General features: G+C 36.4%; 1 protein-coding gene and 1 long non-coding RNA gene across 6 annotated transcripts in view; one reads left to right on the plus strand and one right to left on the minus strand.

Annotated features, from left to right (window-relative positions):
* The window catches only part of LOC144967693 (proline dehydrogenase 1, mitochondrial-like), a 99,885-nt gene extending 80,143 nt beyond the window's left edge, over window positions 1-19,742 (plus strand). For 2 of the 4 annotated variants that reach the window (XM_078905235.1, XM_078905234.1), the window contains exons 11-13: window positions 1,272-1,456; window positions 3,288-3,376; window positions 13,744-15,894. In XM_078905235.1, the coding sequence (XP_078761361.1) occupies window positions 1,272-1,456; window positions 3,288-3,376; window positions 13,744-13,958 (489 nt within the window). In that variant the 3' untranslated portion in view covers window positions 13,959-15,894. Of the gene's footprint in view, window positions 1-1,271; window positions 1,457-3,287; window positions 3,377-13,743; window positions 16,090-17,214 lie in introns of those variants that run through there. The other 2 variants (XM_078905233.1, XM_078905232.1) reach the window with 2 other exon arrangements.
* On the minus strand, window positions 13,271-20,842 carry LOC144967694 (uncharacterized). 2 transcript variants are annotated; one of them, XR_013644441.1, is made up of 3 exons: window positions 20,725-20,842; window positions 13,804-13,871; window positions 13,271-13,408 (listed from the first exon to the last, which is right to left on the minus strand). It is a non-coding gene; the product is annotated as an uncharacterized LOC144967694 (long non-coding RNA). The 2 variants fall into 2 exon arrangements; XR_013644442.1 differs by having other exon boundaries at window positions 13,804-13,868; window positions 20,725-20,834.
* Between the last annotated feature and the right edge of the window lie 2,343 nt (window positions 20,843-23,185).

The following is a 23,185-nucleotide window of genomic DNA, read 5'->3' on the forward strand; positions in this document are numbered from 1 at the left end:
ACTAAACTTTTACTTGTACATATTTGGCTTGGCTCCATCGAGTTTATATTAATAAAGATGATAGCAATAGAATTTAAACATACATCGACAAATAGACAAAAGAGAGAGGGACTTGTTTACTTCTATCTATCTATCTATCTATCTATCTATCTATCTATCTATCTATCTATCTATCTATCTATCTACAGATATATCTATCTTTCTATCTATCTAAGCCCCTCCCACGCTGATTCTTGGTGACATGTGTCCAGTTATGTTTACCATCCCTGGAACGACAGCGGTTCATACAATTCTTTGATTTTATACCACCATTAATCGACTTAACTTAACGCATATTAATAAGGAGACTCAAAGAGTAGGACTCGCCTCTTTGAACCTGCTGTGCAGACTTGCTTGTTCATTTGACACATATCTGTTTTGTGACACACTGCTGTTATTAGTAGGAGTGGATTAAAAGTGAGGAAAACGTGGGAATTCCTTTCAACATTTCGGATCCGTTAATATCTAGAATGTCGATACACAATTCCCTTTGTATCTCTCTTCAAACTTTTGCTGTTCATTTGTACACAATCTTCTTCTTCCATCTCTTTCTCATCTAGTCTCATGTGACTCCTCTCTCTTCACTCTCTCTCTCTTCCTTCTCTCTCTGCCTCTCGCTTCTTCAAATCTCTCTTCCTCATCTCCTCTCCTCTCTCTCTCTCTCCTCTCTCCTCCTCTCCCATCTCTCTCTCTCTCTCTCTCTCTCTCTCCCTCTCTCTCTCTCTCTCTCTCTCTCTCTCTCTCTCTCTCTCTCTCTCTCTCTCTCTCTCTCTCTCTCTTCTCTCTCTCTCTCTCTCCTCTTCTCTCTTCTCTCTCTCTCTCTCTCTCTCTCTCTCTCTCTCTCTCTCTCTCTCTCTCTCTCTCTCTCTCTCTCTCTCTCTCTCTCTCTCTCTCTCTCTCTCTCTCTCTCTCTCCTCTCTCTCTCTCTCTCTCTCTCTCTCTCTCTCCTCTCTCCTCTCTCTCTCTCTCTCCTCTCTCTCTCTCTCTCTCTCTCTCTCTCTCTCTCTCTCTCTCTCTCTCTCTCTCTCTCTCTCTCTCTCTCTTCTTTTCTCTCTCTCTCTCTCTCTCTCTCTCTCTCTCTCTCTCTCTCTCTCTCTCTCTCTCTCTCTCTCTCTCTCTCTCTTTTTTTTCTCAGCAGGCCGGGAGGTGCATACTGTGTCTTCTATCCCCTTATATGTGTCATTGTCGCTTTTTTTATGCTCAATAATGCAGCGTTTCTTGCTTTTTAAAAGGAAAGAGAAAGAGCAGCCAAGTATAACTATGAAGATCCAATCAACCCAACGTTTGAAGCAACAACAGAAATGATATACTCTGTCATAGAGGAGGTAATGAGGCAGATTCATCTGAGGCCTGTTGGGAAAATAGCAGTCATGGTGGCAAGCCACAATGAAGACACCGTCAGGTTCACAATAGAGAAGTGAGTAGTGAATTTTATATTTATTTATTTATTTATTTATTTATTTATTTATTTATTTATTTATTTATTTATTTATTTATTTATTTATTTATTTATTTATTTCTTCTTCTTCTTCTTCTTCTTCTTCTTCTTCTTCTTCTTCTTCTTCTTCTTCTTCTTCTTCTTCTTCTTCTTCTTCTTCTTCTTCTTCTTCTTCTTCTTCTTCTTCTTCTTCTTCTTCTTCTTCTTCTTCTTCTTCCCCTTCTTCTTCCCCTTCTTCTTCTTCTTCTTCTTCTTCTTCTTCTTCTTCTTCTTCTTCTTCTTCTTCTTCTTCTTCTTCTTCTTCTTCTTCTTCTTCTTCTTCGTCTTCGTCTTCGTTTTCGTCATGATCATCATCATCATCATCATCATCATTATTATTATTATTATTATTATTATTATTATTATTATTATTATTATTATTATTATTATTATTATTATTATTATTTGTTTTGGAGATATAGATGAACGTTTATAACATCCCCCCCCCCCCCAAAAAAAAAAAATAGTAATAATAATTCAAGGTTATTAGAAAAAAGTTGTGAAAAAAAAACTGATTAAAACTAGCATTGCCTCTCTTGGAATGAGATGAATTGGTTTTGCGCAGCCTTTGGCCGGAGTCTTTGTCTTGAAAACAGGAACTGGGTGTGCGCTTGAGTTTTTCCGTTACAGATGATGCCATAAAAGTACTGTTGACATCCATTTTTTTTTTACGAAAGCGAATGTTTTTCTTGTATTTCATCTTTGGTCTAGATATTCTATGTTTACATGTTAATTTATAGTATATTATTAGTTTAATATTACGAATACAATTTTGCTTTTGACAAAGATCCATCTAAGGCAATGATTTTTGTGTACAGAGGTACGTTTCCTCTTTCATCGACTTTAGTTATTTTTATCTAAGGATATCGTATTACTTTTCATGGCTTATACCAATTAGACTTTAAAAGTTACCTTTTTATTTATTTATTTATTTTTCTTATTGTTGACAGCAGAAGATCTTGAGTGTGACACAATGATGGATTTTACTGGGGGGGGGGGGGGGGGGGGGGGTTCTTTCAGTTTTGGTTTTTAAATGTTTGAGCGGTTATAATTTTATAATCAGATCCGTGAGGAGTCAGTATTAACACATTTGTGCAACTGTGCAAACCAGATAGGTTGCATTATCAAGTGGACGCTACATGTGATTATTTTTGTTAATTTATGTGTGATTGTTTTTCTTTATTTATGTTTATATTTAATCCATTAGAGATTAGCCGTGATGAGAGATAATAAGCTCTTACCAAACCTGTTGTAAAAAGTATGCCCAGCTCTCTCGCCTCCTATTTAATGGCCGCAGATGACATCACAAACCCATACTACAAAGCCCCTCTTTTGTTTCTAATAAAGTGATGACACACTACTGTAGCATTAAATGCCGCTCACTATCGATTTTTCAACCTGTCACAATTTCTTCCATGATGAAATTTAATCATGATATTTTGTTTGACTAATTTCTTGAATTTACCACTTTTTTAGGACGAAAATTTGTTTTGATTAACCGAAGATTGTTGCAATTAACCAGTGACTTTTATATAGAATTAATTCCGTTTTTTGGGAAATGTTGCGATTATCAGAAAGTTGCCATTAACCAGAGTGGACTGTAGTAGTAGTAGTAGTAGTAGCAGCAGCAGCAGCAGCAGCAGCAGCAGCAGTAGTAGTAGTAGTAGTAGTAGCAGCAGTAGCAGCAGCAGCACTTTTTTTCAGAAATTATTAATTTAAAAAATAAAATTTAATATAGGATCTGATTTTATTTTATCTTACCTTTTTCCAGAATGAAGGAATATGGGATAGGACCTGACGACAGGCTTATTTGTTTCGGTCAATTGTTTGGAATGTGTGATCAAGTCAGCTTCCCTCTAGGTTAGTATTCATAAAGCTCAAAATTTATATTTCTTTGTTAAATTGGAGCATTATTCCATTGAATTATTAATAGCAGTTATTTACAGGTAGGGCGACTTAGGAAAATGAATTGACATGATTTTGGATGTTTTGAAGTTGCAGAGAACCTGTGTTTAGATTGAGATAGACAGAGGAATTTGTACCGTTGAAGGTATTAAGAAAAATTGTATATTTGGTGAGATTTTTAAGGAAATTTGTTCCATTCTGAAACCGACTATAAATGACAGATGAAGAAATAAAGGTGACTTGTATTTTGAGTGTTCTGAATTTTTAAAGACCAGTGGAGACCCTGCATTATTTGTGGGGAAATAGAGGCCATTTCGAATAGGCACTCATCTATTCTAATACTATTTAATTGTGGAAATTGACATATATCGAGACCAATCTTTTGAGCCATCAACAACCAAAATCGATCCTGTAATAAGTCTGTATGTAGGTGCACACAAATGAGTCTGGCCTACCCATGGCAGCCAGTCTATGGATCAAACTATTGATCTTGACTGTGCATTACTTGGGTGTAAGAAAAGTGGGGAAATGTGACCCTAAAGCTAAAAGTGAATTTCTGAAGCTAAAATGCTCAGCAACAAGGGTTAAGTGAGTGACAGATAGATAGTTAGTAGGCAATCAGAACTTTTATGTAATCTTCTGGAGACCGCGGGTTCACCACACAACCATCGCGAAGTTACCTGGCCAGCAGTTAAGCTTAATAGCCAATATTCTCAACACAAACATATAACATAGAAATGATTGAGACATTGAGACATTTTTATTCTCTGTTGTCTTCTGGCACTTTTCTACTCACTTCATCTCTTGTTGTTACCAACATAAGTGCCTGCTCCACTCACTTTTCTGAATTAAAAATTCACCCCATATACCGGATCATACTCAATTTCTCAATCGTTTCTATGTTATATGTTTGTGTTGAGAATATTGGCTATTAAGCTTAACTGCTGGCCAGGTAACTTCGCGATGGTTGGGTGGTGAACCCGCGGTCTCCAGAAGTCGGTGAGAGAGAGCTCTAGGAATGACCTGAGTTTGAAACAAATATTTTTGTGTTCGTGGATAGCTCATACGGTAGAGTCACGCTCTCACCGGCCAGGCGGAGTTGTCGTACCAATAAGGTCGCAGGTTCAAACCCCACCACCGCCGCGAACATTTTTTATTCTCTATTGTCTTCTGTCACTTTTCTACTCACTTCATCTCTTGATGCAAATTATTGTGGTATTTGCTCGTTGTATTTCTTTAAAGAAGAAGCTTGTTGCAATGTTTGGGAAACTTCTGTGCACAATATCATACTAAAAGAACTCAATTCCTAAGCGTTTAAGAGGGTAAGAACATCAAGATAGCCTACCAGTGTGTTGAATAAACGAAAACATAGAGCAATGAAGCTACTCGATAGGTTTTCTACAGATGATGTTAAAATGATTGTGTTCACTGACGAAAAGGATTTTATGTTAGACGTGCATAAAAAAAAAAAAAATTGGGAGATCGCTTTGCACAGCATCTACGGGACATTGCCAACACATCGGATACAGCTGTGGCCCGACATTTCAACCTACCTGGCCATCCCGGACCAGGGCTGCTCAAGTTTGTGTATTGAAATTCTGCTATACAGACACTATATCTCAATGCAGACAGGAAACACATGTGATTAAAACCCTTGGATGTTTAAACCTCCGAGGACTCATCACTTGACTGGAATATCACTAAACAGTCGCCATTGAGGTATTTCTGACTTCTATATTTCTCAGGTTTATGTTATTTCATTCATCGTTGGAGTAGATATTATCATGATTAGTTCACATTCATGATCACTCCATTTCTTAAGGATTACTGTGCATTCGTCGTGCTTCTGGATTATTATTTTCACCGCTATATTGGATTTATTGCACAGATACATTTTACACCCATTTCTGTTCTACCCACGATTTCCCTATTTTTTGCGCACCAAAATTTTATGCACTGTTTTAATTCCGCTCAATTTAGAACTCCTTCCTTAGTTACATATCGAATGCCCTTTTTTTTGTTTACTTTCCAAGATTTTTTCTACAGAGAGGACCTAAAAAATATCTCTGTCGTCTATCTGGAATTTAGTAATGTATTTATGCCTTTATTGTTTTTTGTTGTTGGCTGAAGAAGGGTTTTGAGCCAGAAATGTTCAGTGTTTGGAATCTTGCTCTTTTTTGAAGCTGTTATGTTCATTTTTGTTTATTACTTTTTACAGTCCACAGCTTCTAGCAGCCTAGTATCACAATAAAAATAGTCATAACGATGTAGTGTATGGACAGAAAAAATCACAAATACCAATCTACAGGCTATATCATGAACAAAATCATTTTTTAAAGAAAATAATGGTTTCAACTGATATTTCATGTAATGGCAAGACCCAAATACACTTCATTGATACAAAGCAAAGACTAAAGTCAAAACTGATAATTACATAAAACTATTGTAAGAAAATCTTTTATGAACACCTTTATCCAGGAAGGAATTTCCTTTTTCAAAAAGAATATTCATTTCATAGAGAAAGACAACTGGCTGCCTCAATCACCCGGCCTGAATCCAATTCTGAATTCTTTGACCGAAAAGGCAGTGGACAAAGATCTGCATTCACACACAAGAAACATTGAGAGAAGGAATTATTTTATGCTAGGAGTAGATAATGATTGAGAAAATTCGGAAGTGCATTTCAAGTTGGACAAAGAGATTGCATTGCGTCATTAAAGAGGACGGTGGTGCTTTTGATCACTTACAGTGCCAGCTTTGTGATCGTTGGACCAAAACCAGTATGTGAGTGTTCTACATAGACGATTTCTTACATGATGAGGAGGATAATGATGAAAATTATGTTTAAGGTGATATAATTAATGTTCGCTAAAAATGGCAACAAAAGTTAAGATCATCACCATTGTAAGAAATCCAAGGAAGAGTATTAGAAATACAAGCCGACAAAGAGCGGAACATTTTTTTTGTGACCACCCGATATATATCTTCTTATATACTTGGCAAATCCAATTTTTTTGTTCCACTAAGGCTCCAACAAACCAAATTGACCTGAATATGGTTTCTATGAGTTTGAGTAAACAACACAGTGATTTTAACCAAAATTCCATTATTTCATGAAAATTTCGTCGTAAACAGACGGCATCAATTTTTAGCACATTGGTTTTGCGTTAAACTTCCAGTAAACGACTATGATAAATATATATGAGTACTTGCCTTGCGTTGAACCGATACCAGGTATTGGTTCTTCTCAGTATTTTTAATACAAACAATTTTTAAAAATCTATATTAAACCATTTTCCATTTTAAAATAATTCTACGTCACGTGAGTGAAGTATTTTATATATTTGACCAGATAGTTTGTCAACTTATTGATGACTACTATATCCGATTACAAACAATAACAATATATCAGCCGGTCACTAAATGTCGGGTTGACGAATAAAAATGGTGTCAGACTCAGTCTGCAATTGCTTAACTGCATTTTTGTCACCAATAGCGATGGCCATTATTGAAATTGATGATGCTCGATTTCTCACAATCGAAATAAAACAATCATGGCTTCGCGATTGGTGCCACGGTCAACTTACAGGATGTGACCTTTGACACGCCCGAGGGTCACAAGGCCCCAGGATAAGTACGGCTCGTCTAGCCTGCCCGTCTACCCGTCCTTAAGTACGGCTAGCCACTTCGAAAAAAAAAAAATAGCTATGGTTTCCTTGAAAAATATACATTTACATGCAAGTGTCAATACTATTTCAATTGTATGCATGATTTTGAATACATATTTAGAGGTCGTCCAACACAAAGAAATGGTATTTTATCTTCTCTTTTTACAAATGAATATTGAATGCCTTTTTCAGTTACAATAACATTTTGTATTAATTGCGATGAAACCAATATTATCTAATTTGGTGATAATTTTTAAAAAATTAACTTTATCTTAGTTGAAGTTGAAAGAAAAATAAAGAACGAATTCGGTTTCATGCACAGTATGTATCTTGATATGCTGACGTCAATATTTTAAAAAACCCCAATTCATCATGATTAATGGATGCATGGAATAAATGTGTGTTGATTAAGCGGAGTGCGATTAAGTGGAGAAGCTAAAAATAGCATCTAAGCACCAGTTTTCATGTGCTATTCATGTAGGACTTTCACTTCTGAGTTTTCTACAGGCTTGGGACAGTCACATGTTCTAGGCATGACCTCATTAGAAAGTTATTTATTTATTTATTTATTTATTTTGTTTTTTTTCTTATTTTTTTTATTAAAAAAAAAAATCTTTTCTTTTTCATGTTTTATTTACAACAAAATGTGACTTTATTGTTTGTTAGAACAGTAATCGTGAATCGTTGATTGCTTTCTATTCTGTGCAAGCTGTTTATAAACCTTTGTCTCCAATCTCGCCATTGTAGATCATCTGTTAAGTGTTCTTCTTGGATGAAGTGGTGCAGGTTGTCTGCCATGTCAAATTTTTCAGTGTCAGGGGTGGTGTGTCACATTCCGATGACTCATCCTCATCTTCATTATCTAGGCATTGTCTTTTGTGTGGTTGAACAGAGTCCAGCAGTTTCTGAGATGTCATCACCTTCATCATCATCATTGCCTTTTTCACCCTGGGTCAGGGTATAGACCACAAACAATTTCCATCCTAACGTTTTTATCTCATTCCATGTCTAATCACTTCTCTGTATATCAGCTTCTTTAATTCTTCTCCATGTTCCTCGTGGCTTTTCCCTTGATCTTCTGCCCTGAGGGTTCCAGTCCAATACTTTCTTTGTTATAGTGGAGTCATTCTTTCTAATTCTTTCTAAGAGTGTGTCGAATCCACCTCCATCATCTTCTTTCTATCTCCTCTGCCACTGGTTTCTGCTGTGTTCTTTTCCATACTTCTTCATTTTTAATTCTATCCATCCATTTTATTCTGAGTAGCTTACGCATGCACCTGTTTACGAAAATCTGTACCCTCCTTATACATGCCTGTAATGCATTCCAAGTTTCACATCCATACAGTAGGACAGACTTCACGTTTAGGTTGAAAAGTCTTAGCTTTAGTCGAAGGGAGATTTCTTTTGTTCTCCAAACTCTGTTCAAAGATGTGAATGCAGCCTGTGCCTTTCTTATCCGTGCTTTCACCTCTGCTTCTGTGCCGCCATCCTGAGATAGCAGAAAGTGTCTATATCTTCAATTCCTGATCTTTTACTTTGATCTGCTCCATTTGACGCGTACCTATCCTTAAGACCTTTGACTTTGCAGGGTGAATTCTTAGACCAATTTATTCCGAGAGGCTGTTTCTAATTGTGGTTTTTGCTTGCATCTGGTCCTGGGTGTGGGACAGAAGAGCCAGATCATCTGCAAAATCCAGATCATCCAACTGTATCCCATTTCTTCGCCCTTTGGAGGTTTCTTTCATTAGCCAATCAATGTTAAGGATGAACAGGCTGGTCTTCATGTACAACCCTGCAACTTGATCCTTCATACATGTCCTTAATGAGGTTTACTATCTTTTCAGGGAGTCCATAATGTGCCAGAATTTTCCACAATGTTGCTCTGTCAATACTGTCGAAAGCCTTCTCGTAATCCAGAAAGTTGACAATAAGAGGAAAGTTCCATTCTATAGACTGTACCACTATGACTCGCAGAGAGGCAATCTGGTCGGTGGTTGAACGGTTTTTCCTAAACCTGCCTGCTTGTCTGCAGTTTAGCATCTGTTGCATTCTTAATTCTCTCTAGAATAATATGGTTCAAAACCTTTCTCGGAATAGAAAGAAGAGTGATTCCTCGATAATTATTACAATTACTTAGGCCCCTTTCTTTGGAAGCTTGATAAGATGTCCTTCCTTCCAATCCTTTGGGAATGTCCCGTTATTCTAGATTCTCTCAAATAGTGGGTGAAGGGCCTCAGCATTTCTTTCAGCATCAACTTTTAGAGCCTCCAGTGGAATCTGGTCTGGTCCAGCAGCTTTCCCCCTTTTCATCTAGTTAATGGCACCCACAATCTCTGCTATCGATGTTGGATCACAGCTAATTGGTAGCTCATCTTGCAGGCAAAATTTCCGGCGGGTTCAGGGCTGAGAATCTTCCGCCAAAAGGCGGATTTCCGCCTAAATGATGGTTTATCTCCGCCCATCCCCATCACAATTCCTCCTTTTTCAAATTTTTTTTTGATAAATAAACAGTGATTTTGAGAATTTCTCAGAAATTTTTCAGTGAATGTGCCGTGTCAAACATTTTCCTCAAGACCACAAAATCACCATTATATCTTATGTCACATTTTGACACCTGTGCTCAATCTCGTGCCAGACAGAATGGTACCAGATGTCACAATTGACACAGAAGGCGAGTGGTGTAATTTGATTAGCTAGTTGATGGTTGAAGGGCAAGGGGAGGGACAAATGGGTCGTAGGCCTTTTTAATATCTCTCTCTCTCTCTCTCTCTCTCTCTCTCTCTCTCTCTCTCTCTCTCTCTCTCTCTCTCTCTCTCTCTCTCTCACAACCATCCATTAAATCATCTGGTTATACAGAGATAATAGATTAGAATAAAGCAATGGTGATTGGCTTAGTGAACTACCCTTTCTTTTTACCTTTGGACTATGGCTTTAAATTTGAGAGATTCTTGGGTCGTATTTATAAGCTGAATAACCACTAGGTTTCGGTACCCTAACAAAGATATTGTAACCTGCTTTATATAGTAAAAACCAAAACAAAACACTGGCCTTTTATTTGAATAACATTGTAGGCATTTAGGGACAATTCATTAAATGTTTACAAAAAGTAAATTTGTGTCTTATTATAAGAATGAATTTGAATGGATTTATACTAGTAATAGTAATATACAATTACATAATACTAATATAAAACTATGTTCCTGTTATTTTTACACTTTGCTTATGTTTGATCGATAGACCGAGATATTTTCTTCCTTTTTGACAAATTGCTATTATCATCACTGAATAAATAACACTCACCAAAACCACTACATCAACATCTTTACCACCACTACTATTACAACCACCACCACATCATCCCTACCACCATTACTACTACAAATAACACCACAATATCCCTACCACCACTACTACTACAACTACCACCACATCATTCCTACCACAACTACTACAACCACCACAACACAATCATCTCTAAGACTAAGACCACTACTACTAAAATCCCCACCACATCAATGATCATATCCTTACCACCACTACCACATCATCCCTACCACCACTCCTACTACAACCAACGCCACACCATCATCCCAAGCACCACTATTACTACAAATAACACCACATCATCCCTACCACTACTGCTACTACAACTACCACCACATCATCATTTGTTATTCCTACTTCCACTATAACCACCACCACCACTACTTCAACCACCGCCACATCATCATCCTACCACAACTACTACTACATCCACCACATCATCATCCACCACTACTACCACATCATCATTCCTACCACAGCTACTACAACCAACACCACACAATCATCCATATGACCACTACTACTACAATCACTACCACATCATCCATACTACCACTACTACTACAATCACTGCCACATCATCCCTACCACCACTACTACTACAACCACCACCACATCATCATCGCTACTACAACCACACAACCGGGTCGTGTCAGATATTGCTGCGAGACAAATTTTGGATCGCATCTCAGTAAATTTTAGTGAAATTCAAATTTATAGGTTATGGTCACATGGATGGGTCATGATCTTCACGATGAAAATTTCCTCCTTTTTTGTGACCGGTCATTCTCACCCCTGGGGTTGTCTTGTGGTGGTCTGTTCAGAACATGGAGAAGAATGTTCCCATCTCTTAGATTGAGCCTCTTTTCCAAAAATAGATTTCCCATCTTTGTCTTTGACTGGTACATCTGGTTTCCCATATTTTCCAGCAAGTGTCTTGGTAGTTTGATAAAGGATCCTCATATGTCCTCCTGTCGCTACTGCTTCTGCTTTCTCTGCAAGTCTGCTCATGAATGCTTCCTTGTCTTTATTCACAGATCTTTTGACTTCCTTAGCTGTGGATCGATACTGTTCTTGTGCATCCAGTCTTGAAGCCCTTGTTCAACTTGCATTCACTTGTTCCTTCCTTGTTCTTAAAAAATGAGCTTTTATATAGCGCAATATCCACTAAATGTGCTCAAAGCGCTTTACATGGGGTCCTTGGTCTACAGCAACATTTAACATTTAGAATGGGACATGACGCCTGTTAGGCGATGTTACATTTTTTTCGGACAGAGACAACGCTGTTAACGGCCAGGTACTCATTTTACACCTGAGTATGGTGAGAGACTGTGAGTAAAGAGCCTTCTCCAAGGACTCAACTATGTGCCGAGCGGGGCTCGAACCCAGGACCTTCCGATCCGAAAGCGAGTGTCATACCACTAGACCACATAGCCGCACTAGTACTCCTCTTTTCAATAACGTCCAAGGTGATTGTACTTATCCATTCTTTATGTTCCGATTTCTTTACACCCAATACCTCGTGGCAAGTTGTTATGAAGACTTCCTTGATCTTTGCCCAATGCTACTCTACATCTATGTCCTCCTTGAGATCAGCGAGAGGTTGGAATCTATTACTCAATTGTAGTTTGAACTCCTCATTCTTTTCCCCATCTAGTGCATTCACCTGGAATTTTCTTCTTGTGTGTGATCTGGTCCCATGTTTTCTGAATCAGAACTTAAGCTTTGCCAATAGCAGGTGGTGGTCTGATCCAACATCTGCCCCTCTCTGTACTGTCACATCTTCTAATGAACGCCTGAATCTTCGAGAGATACAAAAATGATTCTCTGTCATATCATCTGGTGAGACCCAAGTTGCTTTGTGTATCCTCTTATGGGGAAACACTGATCCCCCAATCACCAAACTGTTGAATGCACAGAAATTTGCAAATCTCTCACCATTGTCATTCATCTCTCCCATGGCATGTCATCACCGCTGATGGGTATATTGTTGTCCATTGTTACGAATTGATCAAATGCTTTTGCCAAAATATTGTATGGAATGGGAACAGCATTGTTGGCTGTTGGTTGCCAGCGATTAAGCAGAGATGGTGTGGGATTAAATGGAGCGATTATATAGAAAAAAAAAAGTTTTTCGGGAATGTGTAGCGGAGTGTGCAATTAACCGATGTGCAATTAAACGGAGTGAACTGTATATATTTATATATATGTATATACAGAGGCGCCAACTTAAGTCTAGTAGCGCGCAGGTCCAATATTGAGGACGAGCATAACTGTGTCAGTGGGGCGACGGTCCAGTATTGAGGACGAGTTGGCTTTGACACCGAGCGCGCCAGTCCATTATTGAGGACAAGATCAACCCCGTTTATGAATGGCGTTGTTAACCTTTCTATATTTAGAAATGCAGTAAAAATTTAATTGATTCTGATTGGTCAATAGGTTAGCTATGTCCTTCAACTTGTTGAAGGCAAGTTAGTGACCTTTCAAGTCATAAACGAAGCCAACAACGAGCCCCCCCCCCCCCCCCCTGCCCCTACCACGCTGTTTTGCATGCTGTGGTTATCTGTTACATCTCAAACAAAGGACACAAAGAAATAATGTTACCCACGTCCACGTGTGTGTGTTTGTAGAAAATTTCTTTATTACATAAGGTGTAAAGCCTTGCTCCCTCTCATTCCACCACTCAACTATTCGAAATAGAAAGATGACTGTTACAGGTTTCATAAATTCTTACTAAGTTTGCTCTCTCTCAATAAATATCTTATTTCCCTTTAAGAAAATGTAAAGGTTGTACCATAAATTATTGTTATTAGCTCAAAAAAGTATATATATATTGAAAATATATTGAAAATATTGAAAAACTGCTCGGCGAGCTGCCATTGTTTCAACTGATCAGCTGTAGCAACTAGGCACTGTCCAGTGTAATTTCCGGAATGCAAGGCCGCTAAGTCATGTAGATAACATTAAATACCTGGGCATCAACATCCAAAACAACCTGAAATGGAATAAGCATGTGAGTCATGTGACAGCCAAGGCCAGCGGAACAATCAGGGTTCATTACACGATATCTCCACCAATACCCACATAATATAAAGTCGCACGCATACACTTCCCATGTAAGACCAATTTAGAATAGGGTAGAACTTTATCTTTTGCATTGCATTTTTAAAATTTTATCTATAATATTTTTAAAAATTGACATTTGCCTTTTTAAAAAAAATCATATTGTGATTATAAAACTTTTATTTTTTAAAACCGTTTTCAAAAAATTACTTTCCTAATGTCAAAATTTACATATTCACTCATTTCTGTATTGCTATCATTGAACAGGTCAAGCTGGCTACTCAGTTTACAAATACGTTCCATTTGGTCCAATAGAGGAAGTCCTACCTTATTTGTCACGCCGTGCCCATGAAAACAAAGGAGTCATTGCCAAAGTGAAGAAGGAAAGGAGGCTGCTGAGGAAGGAGATTATGCATCGGATTGTCACAGGAAAAATGTTTCACAAGCCAGTTCCCTCAACAAACACAACCCCAGCAACATAAATGTTGAAATATCAGGCTTTATCTAAAACTTAATTATGTTTTTATTTATTTTCAGTTTTATTGCATTGCGCACTAGCATCAAAAGGCAATTTGTGACCCAATTTTGCAATGTTGCACTATTTTAAGGTGAATGAACCAAAATGATGAAAATTTGATTTTTAGTAAGATGATTTGATTCACCTTTGAGATTTTACTTATTTAGAGACTACCTTGAGTGCTGTAACTTAAGGTTAAATTCCTTTTTCAGCCTTCAATTTAGCCCAATATAATGCTAGATTGAGCTGGTACGTTCCTTACATTTATTCCATTGATGATCTCTGCAAACTTGTCTCAAAATGAAAATCATTTGTATTATATGTTTACTGTAAAACAATGTTTGTTTAAAAATTAATGCTCAGTTGTAACCATGAAAGTTTATCATGATGTTACAAAATTTTGATCCTATTCTAATTTAAGAAAAACCTAATTTCTGTGTTACCTCTCAGATCTGCTATATTTTGTTTTTATTTTTTATTGTAAATTGGATACTGGACTATTGATAAATAAGTTTTTAACATAACTAATGGAACAGTGTTCCACAATGGTGCGATCTTTGCGTCAAAACTTGGATGTATTCAGATTTAGATGCACCTGCCGTGCTGAGTGGTCTTCAGTATGTTACCTCACCTCAGATCATGCTTTTCTTCCAGTGATTGGTTCTTACCACTCACAGAAAAAATTCATGCATGTGATATGATAAAAACACATAGCAACTACAATAATTTTTCTACATAAAAACATAATTTAGCGTGAATATTGGCGATAAGTTATATAAATTTCAAGTTTAAAATTGCAACTATCAGTGACACATTCAAACGAGAGTTGAATTTCTCTCAAGGAGCCACCCTTTCAAAGGCTTAATAAAACTGAATCTTTTCCTCCGCCAATAGCATCTCAGATGTCACAGCAAAGAGCTTGTCTTTATCTATCTCAGATACAGTTTCATGGTTTAACCAATTTAATGAAATTTAAAAACTTTAAACAAGACTAGGATTTTTCCTAACAACCTTACAAATTATGATGGCATGGGCTCGTCTGCCATTAGAATGCTCGAGTTTTGTGTGTGTAGTCACGTAGTTTGCATCAGTGGTGTGTGGCAGTGTCTGTTTTGTGTATTTTGATACACACCATGCGCTGTTGAATCTTCTTATGATGGTTTCTCATAATTTCCCATAACAAAACAAGTGGCTCATCTCTATACTGCCTCCAGTTTATCAACAAGGTGTGTGTGTCCCAAACAGCGCATGCGTATTCAATTTGTGATTGGAACTAATGACTTGTAAAGCTAATGATTTTAGGCTTGTTGATTTAATCTTTAAATTTCTTCGAAGGAAACCCAGTATCCTATTTGCTTTTGTTGTGATGTTTTTGATGTGCTCGTGCAGATTTACAGTCTGATTTTATACCTAAATATTTGGCTGATGCAATATGCTCTAAGGGGTGGTTGTGTAGCTTGGAATCGCATGCAATTGAAGACTTCTTTCTGGAGGTGGAAATGACATTGCATTGTAATACAGGAGCCCCTCAAGGGTGTGTTCTCTCTCCTCGCCTCTTTACGGTTTACACAAATGACTGTACAAGTGACTTGGTCCCAATTTTTAAATTTGCTGACGACACTGCCCTTCAAGGGTTAATATTTAAAGATGATGAAATGGCATACAGATCTGAGATCGACAGATTTGTTGGTTGGTGTGAAGATAACTCCCTGGAATTAAATGTAGGAAAAACCAAAAAAATGATTTTTGATTTTAGAAAGAACACAAATACCATCAGTCTGCTCAAAATTAACAATCTAGCTGTTGAGCAAGTTTTGGTTTACAAATATTTGGGTATTTTAATTGACAATAAATTGCAGTGGCATTTACAAACAATGCTGTTATCTCTAAATTGAACAAAAGAATGTATATTATTCGGAAACTTTCAGAATTTGACATAGACAAAACGTTATGCAACCTTTTTTATAGATCCATTTTGGAGACCGTTATTACTTTTTTTATTACTGCATTGTGTGGAAATGCCAGTATTTGCATGGTGGACTAAGAACAATATGTACAGCAACTGGTTTGAGCTTACACTATATGTGTAAAATGTTGTGATAGTGGACTGGAAACTCAACTTTGGTTAATCGCAATATTTTCGCTGATCCCAATGTGTTGCGATTATCCGGAGTGGACTGTATTATTATTATTATTATTATTATTATTATTATTATTATTATTATTATTATTATTATTATTATTATTATTATTATTATTATTATTATTATTATTATTATTATTATTATTATTTTTCTGGATAAAACTCAATGCGGTGCCTCCCATAGTGGGCAGAGAGGGGGGGGGGGGTAACTACTGTGTCTTCTATATCTGATCCCTATTTGTTCTCAGTTCCCCTATGTCTTACTTTTTCTTGGGTGCTTTAATTGTAATTCTAGAACTTTTTACTATCCCATTTTCTTCCTTTTTACTGGCGCTGATATAACCTGAATGTGTTGCAAGCGCCGTAAAACCCTTAAAAACAACAAACATCAATGCGGTGCCTCTGTTCCCAAGCCGCCAGTGCTCCATCTTCTTATGATGTTAATATCGTTTCCAATTGTGCCATCTGCAATAATAATAATGATGATAATAATAATAATAATAATAATAATAATAATAATAATAATAATAATAATAATAATAATAATAATAATAATAATAATAATAATAATAATACTTTATTGCATCCCAAAGAGGAAATGTTTTGTACAGACATGTTATAATTTACACAATAAGATAAAAATATAATGGAAAAGGATGTATATATATATAAATAAAAAATAGGAGCAGCTCCACAACCAGAGCAGCGCTTTATATGAATAATTCCAACACTGTAAAATAGTTAAAACTGTCACTATAAATTGAAAATTGAAAAGATTGCAAAACAAATAAATTAATAAATTAATATTTACATTATTTGAAAGTAAAAATGCGAAATAATTATATAAAATGATTATTGCTTGTTGTTGTAAAGCCTAATACTGGACGGCAGAAAAGATTTTCGGTGTCTCTCTGTTTTTGTTGAAATAGAGAGAAAGGGCTACCACTCCTTCCTGACATAATAACTGATGGTCTTAGTGGATGATTCTGGTCATTTAATATTTTAGTTATTTTACTACAGTCCACTCCGGATAATCGCAACACCTTGGGATCAGTGAAAATGTTGCAATTAACCGAAGTTGAGTTTCCTGTCCACGATTGCAACATTTTACACATATATATGCTAAACTCAAACAAGTACAGTTGTAAACAAAGTTCTTTGTCCACCACAGACATAACATTCATTTCGACAAGCAAAAGAAGCTTTGGTGCAAGTCGACATCTTATTCAAAGTGGATTAACTTTCACTCTTTTGTTCTCAACATTTTTAAGAGTCAAAGAGACTAGCCTTGATGAGAGACAATAAGCTCTTACCAAACTCGATTGTCACAATGCACAGTAGTCAATCCCAAAACAAAGGATAACACTCAGTCTCTCTTTACAACTGTCATTGTCTACCTGTTGTAAAATCTATGCCCAGCCCCCTCGCCTCCTATTTAATGGCCACAGATGACATCACAAACCCATACTACAAAGCCCGCCCTCTTTTGTCTCAATTAGAATGGTGACACACTAATGTAGCATTAAATCCCACTCACTCTCGATTTTTCAACCTGTCACGATTTCTTTCATGATGAAATTTAATCATGATATTTTGTTTGATTGATTTATTGAATTTACCACTTTTTTAGGACGAAAATTTGTTGCGATTAACCGAAGTTTGTTGCAATTAAGCTGTGACTTTTATATAGCATTGATTCCGTTTCTTGGGAAATGTTGCGATTAACCGAAAGTTGCGATTATCCGGAGTGGGCTGTAATACAAAATTTTTCATATAAAAAATCTACATCATCAACATCATTTATATAGCATTTAATGTATTTTTTAATATTTGAATTTATTTTGTTCCTTTCCACTGCTAAGCAATTGCCTCCCCAAGCTGTTGTACAAAATGACAAGACACTTTCGATATCCTGTTTTATAAAACAATGTGCAGAGGGTTTTATCTATTCTAAACTGAGAAAGTTTTGATAAAAAATAAGTACGTCTGCACATCTTATGCCTAATTATTTTCAAATGTTCATCCCACTTGAGCCTGTCATCAATAGTTACACCAAAGTATATGTAGTGAGGAACTCGCTGGACGAATTGGTCCTTTATTTTTATCGGTTCTATCAATTCCTTCACTCTCCTAAAGTCAATCACTAGCTCCTTTGTCTTGTTTATGTTAAGCTCAAGATGGTGCACATCACACCAAGACACAAATCTATCAATTTCTTGACTATAAGCCATTTCGTTGCATTTGTTATGAGGCCTTGAAGAGCAGTGTCATCTGCAAACTTTATTAAAGGTACACTTAGGTTTTGACTTCTACAGTCATCGTGTATATCGTGAATAATACAGGGGACAATACACAACCTTGAGGAGCAACAGTTTTTGTAGTTATACAGGAAGATATGTTTTGTCCTAATTGAATATACTGTGCTCTCTCCATAAGAAATTCGAGCACTGAAGCAATTGTATACTTGTTTAAATTCAGACTAGTCAATTTGTGGACAACCAACTGAGGTTGCATTGTAAAAGGTTGACTTTCGATTTAAGAGCATCTGCCAGCTATTGATATAAAAAAGAAAGAGAGTGGTAGCGAAGACTGAGCCTTGAGGAACACCAGATTCAACTGGGACAGACTTGGATGATTCATCATCAAAGATCACTGATTTGGTATGGCCTTTCAAGAAGTTGTCATCCATCTGTCGATTTTTCCATTTATTCCAATATTGTCAAATTGTGTGGCATAATATGTTGAGGTCAACTCTGTCGAAGGCCTTGGAGAAGTCCATAGTAAGTAGATCAGTCTGTTGGCCCTTTTCATCAAAATGTCGCCAATAAAGCCGATTAAATGTATTTCACAAAAGCACCTGGACCTAAGACCATGTTGGAGTTCGTATAAGACATCATGCCTATCTCTAATTTCTTTAACTATCTGCATTGGTTATTGATTAAGGCGATGTTGCTTCATCTCTATCTAACTTTATTAATGAAATTATAGCACTAGTACGTTTTTTAAATTACTGTGTTAGGAACAACAGATTTCTCATCTTATATATATTGTCGTTGGATAAACATGATTTGTTTATAAAGCATAAAAAAAAGTAAAAACGGTTTTCAATAATTAGCAAATTGCGGATAGAAATAACGAACACACAATGAAAAAGATAATTGGGGGGATATATAAACAGACAGAGAGTTTGACATATTGATAGATAGTTATATACATGGATGCATAGAAAGATAGATACATAGATAGCTAGATGAATAGATGAGAAGGAGAGAGGGACAAACAGAGAGAGGGGGAGGGGGCAAACAGTAAGAGAGAGAGAAGGAGAGGGTTGGGGGTGGTAGATGGTATGAGAAGCAAGATAGGTCTGGTTTTGTGTTGTGTGTGTGTGTGTGTGTTTGTGCTTGTGTGCGCTTAGAGTCTGGTGTCTCGTAGTTATAGCGCTATATAAGTTTTCAGCATTATTATTATTATTAATTTCTTGAGTGTGCTCCATGACTAGATGAACTTTAAAAAATCCTCATAAATTCAATTTTGTTGACATCCAGATGGAATTTTAGCAATTTATAATAATATTTGTTGAAGAATAAAAGTTGCTTTATGTTTTTGCTTGAAGAATCAATTTTTTATTGGAAAAATAAATAATGCATTGTAAATTACAGAAAAACGGTCTATTTAGGATTAAAATACCACGATCATTATATATAGCACTGGCATAAAATACATATTAATAGAAACAGGAAATCTTGATAAATATTACAAAGTCAAAAAAAATTGGGTTTAAGCTCATTATTGAAGCCATAACAAAGACATGAAAGTGAGCATTATCAACTGGTATCACGCGATATCACCGTAACTGAACTCACTAGGGGATTCCCCGTAATTTTCCAGGCGTGACCCCTGGTCAATCTCGAGTTATCACTTTGACTAAATTAACGGTCAGGCAATATTTTTGTTAGTGTGGGTTTCTTTAAACTACGTTTTCCTAGAACATTTTGCGTGGCTTGAGGACTTCGAGGAAATCTTGCTAGAGTGTATTTCTAAGCTCATGCCAAATTTTATTACTCTCTCAAAATGTCACTATCCAAGGAATTATCTTTGCCCACTGACTGTGGGTGAAACCTGTCTAAACTTCAAAGTCGATTTTCTCAAAGCTTGGTTTGTTCACTCTCCTTACTTCAAATGTTCATATCTGGGCAACGAATGATCAGAATTATATAAATTCGGTATCAATGTTTCAGGTATAAAATAAGCTTTGATTGGGTACAATAAACCCAAAATTTAAAAATCTGTCTTCATACAGTTTTGAGGTGAGGGGCCACATATTGGATTTAGGCTCTCATTGTAATTATTTTCATACTAGCAAACCCCGCTACATCTTCGATGTAAAATTAATCACTGGCATAATAATTCATAATGATAAATATTTATATTGTGCATCAACCCCTAAATGAACAGATTGCTCTGAGCGCACATGTATGTTATCTTAATACACCCACTGATTCTGAAACCCCTTAAAAAAACATACATGTAAAATTATCTGGCCCCCCAGGAAAACGCGACCGATGCGGCCGCATAATTTGCCACTTACCGCAATGCGGCCGCATAATTCACCTTTTACCGCATAATTATGCAAAAAATAGTTTTCAGCGTGAATTTATGACCATTGTATGAAGAAAAATGAAACCGAAAAAGTCTGACGATGTTCCCAAATACGTGACAGTGACTTCCCTTTAACTTTAAAGGGAGGCTATTCCAATTCCAAGCAGGGTTGCCAATTTGGCAGATTTTCTGCCAAATGTCCTTTTTTTTTTTTTTGCAGAATTTGAAGTCGTCTGGCAGAGAAAAATCGGTTTGGCAGTTTGGCAGATATTTGGCAGATTTTATTTTCCGAGGCCTAGGGATGAATGTATAGGTCTACTCCACGTTTTCCATGGCAATTTTTATGTATTAGTGATTTTTTTAAACTTGGGAAATGAAAAAAAAATTATGACATCGGCCTTGAGAATTTTTTGTTTAACAAAACTGATGAGTTTTCAAAGGGGGTACTATAAATAGTACGGTTTGGCAGATTGACCGGCTGATATATATAGCAAAAAAGCATAAGTATAAAACCACCTGCAAAAGAGCAAAAAGAAACTATTATAACACGAAACTATCATCAGTGAGGGACACTTAAGGAATTTTTCTCTGTTTCAAAGGAACTTTTATGGGAAGAAAAGGGCATCCACTAATATCCCGGTAGAAAAGCAGCCGGATGCATTTTCAGATATCTTTTCGGGAAAAATATCGAAAATTCGGAACAATTTGGACCTCGTGCAAAATGAAGATATACATTTCCACCCTTTTTCGGGTTCACAGGGATTCTCTTGTTTTAAAGAAACAACTGAAGAAGAGATTTCTAAAATAATTTGTTCATCTTCCTCGAAGTCATGTGATTTAGATCCTTTACCAACTAATATTTTGAAATTATGTCTTCCTGAATTGATACCTTGCATAACTTATATTATAAATCAGTCACTTATCTCAGGACAAGTCCCAGATATCTATAAACATGCAATTGTAAAGCCTCTCATAAAAAAGCAAAATCTCGATGTAAATGACCTTAGTAATTACCGTCCCGTCTCAAATCTGCCATTTCTTTCTAAAATCCTTGAAAAAGTTGTACTCAGACGTCTTTCACAACATCTCCATGAAAACAATCTATGGGAAAAATTTCAGTCAGCTTATCGTTCTTACCACAGCACAGAAACTGTTCTGTTCTGTGTTGCGAGTGATTTGCTTGATGTTTTAGACAGAAGGTTCTGTTTCTCTTCTGACATTGTTAGACCTTTCGGCGACGTTTGATACTATTGATCACGGTATTCTCATTAAACGACTTAATATAACTTTTGGCTTGTCTGGGACTGTCTTGTAGTGGTTTGAATCTTATTTAGATGGCAGAAAGCAACAGGTTATGATTTTAGATAAACTTTCTCGTCAACATACATTGTCTTTTGGTGTTCCTCAAGGCTCTGTTTTGGGTCCAATTCTTTTTGTTTTGTATACTTCTCCATTATCTAATGTCATCACTGGTCATGGGCTGCGCTATCATCTCTATGCATATGATACGCAACTTTACGCTACTGATAAAACTAAAACTCTAAAATATTGTGAAACGTGTGGAAGAATGTGTGACGGATGTGAAAGAGTGGATGGATGCAAACAATTTGAAAATGAATGAGTTAAAAACAGAAGTGATGATTGTGGGAAATAGAGGGCAGTTGAAGGTGAATGATGGTCTTGAGGTGTTGATTGGGGGTGAAAAGATCAAAGTTTCAAAGACTGTGAAAAATTTGGGTGTCTATTTTGATTCAGAAATGAGAATGTCAGCTCACATTTCTGCTCTCTGTAAATCTTTAAACTTTCAATTGAAGAAAATCAGTTCGATCCGTCAGTATATTGCAAGTGGAACATGTAAAACATTGGTTGTTTCCCTCATTTTTTCGAAACTAGATTATTGTAACTCCCTGCTTGTCAACTTGCCTCAGGCTTCTATTAAACAATTACAACTACTGCAAAACAGTGCAGCAAGATAAGTTTTTGGCAAAAAAATTTGATCATGCAACCCCTTTGTTGGCCTCTCTCCACTGGTTGCCCATTGAAAAGCGCACATATTACAAAGCAGCGTGTCTTGTTTATAAGTGTTTGACTGGTATAGCACCGGCATATCTCACAGATTGTGTGGTCATGTGTAAATTCGAAAATTACACTTTAAGATCATGTAATGACCAAACGAAAATTTCGGAAAAAAGATCAAGAACAAAATTTGGTGAGAGATCGTTTGCTTGTTTCGGCCCCAAGATTTGGAATGAACTACCACGTGGTCTGAGGGACTGCAAGTCTTTACCTACCTTTAAAAAGAATCTCAAGACACATTTTTACTGTATTTGTTTTTATTGACTCTATGAATCCTTGATTTGGCTATGAATTATTATTATTATTTTTTTTTTTTTCACTTAAAATTGATATTTATATTGTAGATTGTAAAGTGCCCAGAGCTTGTGTTTTAC

The sequence above is a fragment of the Berghia stephanieae genome, chromosome 3 (assembly GCF_034508935.2).
Source record: "Berghia stephanieae isolate SIO BIC M18660-M18661 chromosome 3, UCSD_Bste_1.3, whole genome shotgun sequence".
NCBI lineage: Eukaryota > Metazoa > Mollusca > Gastropoda > Nudibranchia > Aeolidiidae > Berghia > Berghia stephanieae.